The sequence below is a fragment of the Trichechus manatus genome, unplaced genomic scaffold (genome assembly GCF_000243295.1).
Source record: "Trichechus manatus latirostris isolate Lorelei unplaced genomic scaffold, TriManLat1.0 scaffold00057, whole genome shotgun sequence".
In the NCBI taxonomy this organism is placed as follows: Eukaryota; Metazoa; Chordata; class Mammalia; order Sirenia; family Trichechidae; genus Trichechus; species Trichechus manatus.
The window spans coordinates 3,672,264-3,681,154 of NW_004443993.1; the positions used below are offsets into that span (position 1 = coordinate 3,672,264).

At 38.1% G+C, this 8,891-nt stretch overlaps 1 protein-coding gene across 1 annotated transcript; it reads left to right on the forward strand.

The window, feature by feature from the left end:
* Positions 1-6,661: 6,661 nt before the first annotated feature.
* LOC101342171 (olfactory receptor 7G3-like) lies at positions 6,662-7,627 on the forward strand. Its single transcript, XM_004378378.2, has one exon. It carries the CDS (start codon positions 6,689-6,691, stop codon positions 7,625-7,627), a length of 939 nt encoding a protein of 312 aa, XP_004378435.1. The 5' UTR covers positions 6,662-6,688.
* Positions 7,628-8,891: the final 1,264 nt, after the last annotated feature.

An 8,891-nucleotide genomic window follows, 5' to 3' on the forward strand; every position in this document is an offset into this window, starting at 1 on the left:
ACTCCCCTCACAGCAGCTCTCATCATGGAGGTGATCACATTATATCAAATCTCATCATGGTGGTGATCACATCATTATATGACTGCCAAACTACATCATAACTGCCAAACCAATGAGAATTATGGTCCAACCAAGTTGACACACAACCTGAGTGATCACAAGTGTCTTCCAACTTGAGAGGCTCATCTTCCAGCACTATATCAATCTTACACTGCTATTCATAAAGTTTTCACTGGTCAATTTTTTTAGCAGTAGATCACCAAGTCCTTCTTCTTAGTCTGTCTTAGTCTGGAAGTTCCACTGAAATCTGTCTGCCATGGGTGACCCTACTGGTTTTTGAAATACCAGTGGTATAGCTTCCAGCATCACAACATACAAGCCACCAGTGTGACAAATGAACAGTTGAGTAGTGGATATTGAAGTTACTACTGTAAAATTGGGAAAAGTTGATATTGAAATATTAAAAAGGAGGTAAAATGCCTGTTACTTGCTCAATTGTGTTTGATTACAGAGATAATATTAGAAATTGCTCAATATTAGATGCAGAAAGAGAATCAATGTACCATACATAGAACTAGCCCTTAAAATCTGCATTTTAGAGTACATTTATTATATTATCACTTGTATTTATATAAGATACATATCTCTATATAATAAAGTATATATTTTTAGCCTAAAATTGTGTCTGTCTTCCTGATATTGTTGTTAGGATATGATCACCTTTGAATATAAAGAAAGAACACTAATACAATTACAGAATGGAAGTATGTCCATATGTACAAGGCACTTGAAAAGAATGTGAGCAGAATGAGATGAGGTGAAAAGGATGATATATGCCCTGGCTCTTTGGGTGATGGAATCATTCAACACAAATTCTTCCTTCTCTGAGCCTTTCTCCTTAAGGGTTTGTACCACCCTGGGATCAGAATGACAGCAAATGAGTTTGACTAATGAGGAGCTTTGTGTATTAAAACCCCAAGGGCTACAGAGACAGCAAATGGTCTGCCTGTGACCACCCACTTAACAGCTTTCCCCAGGTCAGGAGACAGCACAGCTGGGCCTTGTCTCCATCATTTTCCATAGGACCCTGGTCCTTCTTTGTCTTCTGTGCTCCGTGAGTCCAGAGCTTCAATTTTTATCACTCAACCTTCAGGGGAGAACAGAATGTCATTTCTTAATGCTGGCACTCAGGTAATCTGAAGTCCCCTCATTTATCTTTTGCAAACAGAGAGATATTTTTGTCTTCCAGTCCATCTAGGGGCAGCTGTGAGGTGAGTACATGCAGAAGATGAGAAGAATGGAGTTACTTGTGAGATGCCTGCCTAATTGTCCATCATCTTCTTGATAAGTTTCCTTGTACCTTTCCACCAATATTTGAGCAGCTCTCTTTCTGCTAATCACCTTTCTGAACCTAAATTTCTAGGGACTTTTTCCATCCTCAACAGAAACATGCCTTTGCTCAATTTTGAGGAATTTTCTAGAATTCTCAAAAAAATTCTTGTATTTATTTGGCAGGCAACAGGTATGTTCAGTCAACTTCTTCTTACCTGTTTCTTGATACGCCTTTTTAAGGGAGATGTTTGACTTGGCTATGAGGACTCATAGTGAGGAAGTGGAGAACCAGTCTGACCTCACAGGCTATATATCTGTATCTATTGGTGTCTCTTTATTAACCTATGAAATATTTTAAGAAAGAATAGCTCAGGGTAATAGGACAAACACCCATATATCAATGCTTTCAGAATTAATAAATGTTGCCATTTTGCCATAAGACTTCTATTCTTAAAGTAACAAAATATTATGCATAAAGATGATATACTCTTTTTATTCAACTCCATTCCCATCCTTTGTCTCCTTTGCTTCCCAAAGAAAACCAATTTTAAATTTGGTAGTTCTCCAGGCATTGTTTTAAAGTATTTTTTTACACCTGCGTGTGTGTATGTGTGTTTTTGCATACCACAATGAAAATGCCCATCAGTTGGAGAAGGGATAAATTCAGATGTAATAACAGGGTGGAATACCATAAGGTAGTTAAAGTTAATGAACCAGAGTGAAATGTAACTAGACTGATAAAGCTAAATGTATTATTTTAAGAGACCAATTGTAAAATGATATCCACAGTATATAAAGTTTTAGAATGTAAAACAATAGCATTGTTTATAAAGAGAATCAGATCAAAAGTAGTGAAAATACATACCAAGTTCAGTGTCGTGGTTCCTCTGATGGATAGTAAGACAGATTGTGAAAAAATAAATGGAGAGGTGTTCAAATAAATGTATATTTTTTCCTTAGAAATACTGAATACACCTCAAAAAATTTAAAAATAAATAAATAAAATAAAGGATTTAAGCTCATAAATAAAGGGAAAGAATCATAATTTTAAAAAGATCCTAATGCAAGTATGGTAATATATTTTAATTTGATGGTGCAGAGTGGTGGATAATTAGGCCTTTATTGTTTTTCTCTGTATTTTTCAGTATGCTTGAAATATTTCATATTTAAAATAAAATGTTTTGCTTGTGTAATTTTAAAACTTATTTCAGTTTTCCCATACTACAGATGTATTGTTAGAGAAATTAATTTTGTCTTCTAAGTTTTCATTATTTGTGTTGGTATATCTAGGTCTAATTTATTCATTTTAATTACTAAATATTTCATCATGTGTCCATGCAAAATGAACATTGATATCCCATTAACCCATTGTCGTTTAGTTAATTCTGACTCATAGCAACCCCATAGGACAGAACAGAACTGTCCCATAGGGTTTCCAAGGCTGAACTCTTTAAGGAAGCAGACTGCCGCATCTTTCTCCCGTGGAGTGGCTGGTGAGTTCGAACCACTGACCTTTTGTTTAGGAACCAAGCACTTAGCCACTGGGCCACCAAGGCTCCTTTTACACTGCTATCAGTGATGTTCATTTGGCTTGTTGTCTCCTCCTGCTTCTCTGGATGAGCAAGACTCCTTGTTGAGTTTAGGCATATTCTTTCTTCCCTTAAATTTGTAGTTATCACGCTATGAACGGTCTAACTTTCTTTGATCCTCTTTCATCTGGCCCCACCTGTTACTTCTCTTCTGTAATGAACAGTGCCACATTGTGCCCATGCAGAACAAATGACGATAGGAAATACTGAGAGGGTGTAATATGTTGAACACTGTGCTTGATGATTTTTTCTATTCATTTCTCATTTTTGCAATATCCCTATAAGGTTTTATGATGGGTCCTATTATACAAAGGAGAAGTCTGAGGCCTCTAGAAGTGTTGTAAAAGTTTCCTCATTCACAAAGCAAGTGCTAGAGTTGGACATAAACTCAGGGTGTATAATTCCAAATCTTCCAGCAAATGATTGATTCTGTTAGGGTTGATTGTTGTCATGACCCCATGCTTAGGGCCCAGATTTTTTTGTTGGTGAAACAGTGTTTGTCCAGGGGCATTTACCCTGAACATAAGAATCCTAATGAGCTGTTCATCCTTGGGACTCCTTTAGAGACTTTTTCTAAATCCTTGGTTCATAAGAATAATGGGTAAATACATAAATTTGCCCAGGACTTCTGCAATCAATTCTTGCCTGTTTTTGAGGATCTAGTGACCATATTCTCAGCGTCATGGATTGAATTGTGTCCCCTAAAATATCTGTCAAATTAGCTATGCCATAGTTCCCAGTATTGTGTGATTGTCCACCATTTTGTCATCCGATGTGATTTTCCTATGTGTTGTAAATCCTATCTCTATGATGTTAATTACATAGAGTTAGCGGCAGTTATGTTAATGAGGCAGGACTCAATCTACAAGATTAGATTGTGTCTTAAATCAATCTCTTTTGAGCTATGAAAGAGAGAAGTGAACAGAGAGACATGGGGACCTCATACCATCAAGAAAGTAATGCCAGGAGAAGAGTGCATCCTTTGGACCCAGGCTCCCTGCGCTGAGAACTCCTAGTCTAGGCGAAGATTGATGACAGGGACCTTCCTCCAGAACCAACAGAGAGAGAAAGCCTTCCCCTAGAGCTGAAGCCCTGAATTTGGACTTCTAGCCTACTAGACTCTGAGAGAATAAACTTCTGTTTGTTAAAGACATCCATTTGTGGTATTTCTGTTATAGCAACACTAGATAACTAAGACACTCAGAGACCTTATCTTAAAACAGGAAATGGGAATGTCCTGGACTTGATCCTGGTACACAACATCAGGATTCCAATAGAAACAAGTTCCCAAGGCTGCCTGACTCAGTCTTTGATGGGCTTAATCAGAAACAAAAGGAAAGAAGACCTGAAATTCATGATTGATTTTCAATATTTCTTTTTCTAACATTATCTGCTAATTTTACAATGGAGACAGTGAGTCAAAACATAAAAGGAGTAGGGAACGAATCAGGCTACTGAGTAGTAAGGGATAAATGATTTCCATAATCTGCCACAGAAAGGGAGAAAAGAAGGGAGGAATAGATTTCAATAAGATACCTAGGAAGTGAGTAAAGGGAACATAAATATAGAAGTAATTATTAATGGAGATTATGACTCTTCAAATTTAAAATTGCATGGTGTTTTTTTCTACTGGTTTTCATACATAAGTGTGAGTGGTAGTTAAACAGTGTGTTTACTTCCGACATTGCTATGTGTGGTATGTGTAAAATAATGAATTTCTAATAATAAGGTCTTATTATCTTGTCCAATTGTCATGATCATCTTAAATAACAAGTACTTTACAACTTAACTGATAAGTACCTCCCACACTCACCAGATGCCAGGCTCCTTACCAGGCAATTTGTTTTGAGTAATTGTTTAAGTTCCGAAACTCTAAAGGTGTTTGAGGTGTCTAGGTGTACTTTGCTCCATATCCTTTTCCCCTCTTAAGGCTGACTTGGCAAACTTCTACTCTCCCTCTTGCTACTACTATAGGGACACACCTGGCAAGCAACTTGTATGCCTGTGTTGTTAGACTGTGTATTTTCTATCCTAAAATTCCACTTAGGACACACCAATAAATTATTTGTCTTTTCTTTAGTGATTTAAATACCATATGCATTTCATTCTTCTTCCGATTCCTCTGTTTTAGGGGAAAAATGTGATACATATAATTTCGGATATTGGGAGAAAAGAGAATCTTATTGACATAATATCCATGGAAGCTTGAGATTTCAGAGAGCATATTCCAATATTGACCTCAAGTTCTGAATGTGGGTCCTACTTTGATGATATCACCTGCTAGATATGACCCATGTTGTCAGAGAGTAGGTGACTTTGAAGACCAGGGAAAGCACTTGCTTCTGTATTCGGGTGGAATTTTTTGAGAGGCAGATAATGGAATCTGTTGACCCTTCCAATTCCTGGTCCTGTCCTACTCAGAGGTCATATCACATGGTGGTAAGAGGTCCACTGTGATCTGGCAAACTAAGTTTAAATTCTTTACCAATCCTTACAAGAAGATCATGTGTCTTTTATCCATAACTTAACCTCATGTTACCTACTTGAGATCATGGGTAAAATGAAAGATGATAGAAGCACCTAAGTCACAGATCTGTAGAGAGAATAAAACTAGTTCATATAAATGCCAAGAATTCTATATGCCAACGCTCAGAGCTCTGTGTTAGTGATCTGGTTGTAGAAGTTCATAATAGTTATTGTATTTGTTACTATGATATCTGCTAATCTAACAAAAACCAAATCAATTGCCATCGAATCAATTCCAACTTATGGTGACTCCACTTGTGTCAGAGTAGAACTGTGCTCCATAGGGCTTTCAATGGCTAGTTTTTCAGAAGTATATCATCAGGCCTTTCTTCTTAGGTGTTTCTGGGTAGACTGGAACCTCCAAACTTTACTTTAGCAGCTTAACGGTTTGTGTCAACCAAAGTCTCCTGCTGGTACTACTATTAGTTAGAACAATTAGGCAAGGGTTTTGTGATAAGAATCCAAAGAACGGAATATTGAAATGGAAGTGGAGAATTAAAAGGACAAATTGTGAAGACCCACTGAAAATGGGCTGAATCAAGGACTTGAACTCCCAGTCTACTTTGTAGTGCATTGATGAGCCAGGTCATTACCACTTCAGGAAATGAACCAGGTCTGCTCCAACTCTGTGCTCTAGAATATTGGTCCTCAGCATGTGGTTCCCAGTTGAGCAGCAGTAGCATTTGGAAATTTGTTAGAAAGGCACATTTTGGAGCACTAATGCCCAGCCTTCTGAATCCAATACTCTGAAGGTGGTGCCCAGCAATCTGCATTTTAGCAAGTCATCCAGATGACTCTGATGCAAGGAAGTTTGAAAACAACTGCTCTAAAACATATATTTAATATCATATGGTTTTGATTTTCCTGCTAATTTGCAGAGATCAGAATATTCTTAAAGAAAAAATATGTACTATTTTATATTATATTCATGTTAGTTGACAAATATGGAAAAAGAGTAGGTACTTAAATAAAGTTTGGAAAGATGTGGTAGAGGAGGTAAAAGGAGGACAGAGAGAAATGAGAGTGTAGGAGGAAAGGGAACAGAGAGGGACGAAGAGAGAAAAGGATATAGGAGAAAGAAGAGGAGGAGGAGAGAGAGATACAGAGACAAACAGAATCACAGGAAAGATTTATAATATTAATTTCATTTCACTGTATAGATTGTTTCTCCAAAATAAAGGATTTTTGTACATCTGTTATATACTCCATCTCTATTCTTTCTATCAGAATCATCAACAAACATGGAATCAGAAAACCAAACAGGTTTAGCAGAATTCCTCCTCCTGGGCCTCTCTGAGAATCCAGAACTGCAGCTCCTTCTCTTTGGAATGTTCCTGACCATATACCTGATCACTGTGGCTGGGAATCTACTCATCATCCTGGCCATCAGCTCAGACTCCCAGCTTCACACCCCTATGTACTTCTTTCTCTCCAACTTGTCCTTCACTGACATCTGTTTCAGCACCACCGTGGTCCCCAAGATGCTGGTGAACATCCAGACACAGAGAAGATCTATCAGTTACACAGGCTGCCTCACCCAGATCTGCCTTGTCCTGGTTTTTGCTTGTTTGGAAAATTGTCTCCTTGCAGTAATGGCCTACGACCGTTATGTGGCCATTTGTCACCCATTGAGGTATACAATCATCATGAACCCCCACCTCTGTGGCCTGCTGATTCTACTCTCCTTGTTCGTTAGTATCATGATCGCCCTGCTCCACAGTCTGATGGCACTGCATCTGTCCTTCTGCACAGACCTGGAAATCTGCCAGTTTTTCTGTGAACTTCCCCAGCTCCTCAAGCTAGCCTGTTCTGATACCCTCTTTAATAACATCCTGCTATATTTTATGACTAGCATTTTGGGTGGTGGACTCTTCCTTGGGATTATTTTCTCTTACATGCAAATTGTCTCTTCCCTCCTGAAAATGCCATCAACAGGTGGAATGTACAAAGCTTTTTCTACCTGTGGGTCTCACCTCTCTGTTGTTTCCTTGTTTTACGGGACAGGTTTTGGGGTGTATCTTAGCTCTGCAACTACTCTATCCTCTAGAAAGAGTCCAGTTGCATCAGTGATGTACACAGTGGTCACACCCATGTTAAACTCCTTCATCTACAGTCTGAGGAACAAGGACATGATGGGCGCTTTAAGGAAACTTATCTCTAGAATACCTTCCTTTCATTAATGTGTCACCTGCTTTGGACTAACGCTGTCAGAATATGCCAGAGGGAAATAAACAATACTGATTCAGGAAGCCTGACCAAGTTCTTTGAATAGCGTAAGTCCAGAGATCATAATTGTTAAGGGTGAAAATCTGGAGTCAGACCACCTGGATTTCAATTCTACCTCTTCTCTGTAATAGTTGTGTGGAATGAATATTTATTTCAGCTTTCTAAGCTCAGTTTGTAGGTCCCTAGGTGGCACAAATGCTTTGCGCTCGACTGCCAACCTAAAGGTTGGCAGTTCAAATCCACCCAGAGTTACCATAGAAGAAAAGGACTGGCAATCTGCTTCTGTAAAGATTAAAGCTAAGAAAATCCTGTGGAGTGGTTGTACTCTGTAACACATGGGGTCACCATAAGTTAGAATCAACTTGAGGGCAACTAACAACAACAGCAACAACAAGCTCGGTTTACTCATCTATAAATTTGGCATAATTATATCATTCACTTATTTTTAATATAGATTTAAGATACTTCAACTCTATGAGTGAGAGTGCCTTCAGGTATACTGAGAGAAAAGCCTCAACTTACTTAGCATCAAAGAAGAAAACAAAGATTTCACAGGTAGGGTAAGTCCAGAACCTACAGAACCATGGGGCTGCATTTCACAGCTCCATGTGTTGGTTTCTTTCTAAAGCTGTTCCCATGATGGTCACCAATGTCTGCAGCAGCACAGGGGTCATTTAACATACACTAATCAGAGACAGAAAACTGTTTCTTATTGGGTCTTGGTAATTTAGAGATAATCTTTCAAGGAGTCATCCAGAACACATTCTATATCATAAACCTGAATTGCGGCATATGCCCCTTCTAAAACTAATTACAGGCAACAGGAATTTCATTAGCTTGGAAGGATTAGATGAATGTTCTGATTAGAAAAGTCTGATGTAGCATCAAGTGCTACAACAATTACGAGTGTTTAGTACAATGCCTGCCACTTAAGTACTTAATGAATATGTTCAGTGAATGTGAGCCAGCACAATTTATTTCCAAGGGTAGCACTCTCTTTCTCCTTTTTTTGATTCCTTCTGGTTTCACTCATTTTAAGCACTTGCTTTAGCCATTATCCTAACTTATTAATTTAAAAAATTATCAGCAGTTAATACTTATGTTGTAGGCAAGGCCACATTTGGAAATACTTCATTGAATGTTTATTTGTCCTGCTGTCTTCTTTTTGTTACATGGAAAGAACAACTTTGGATTTTAATTCTCCTGTGACTTGTTTTA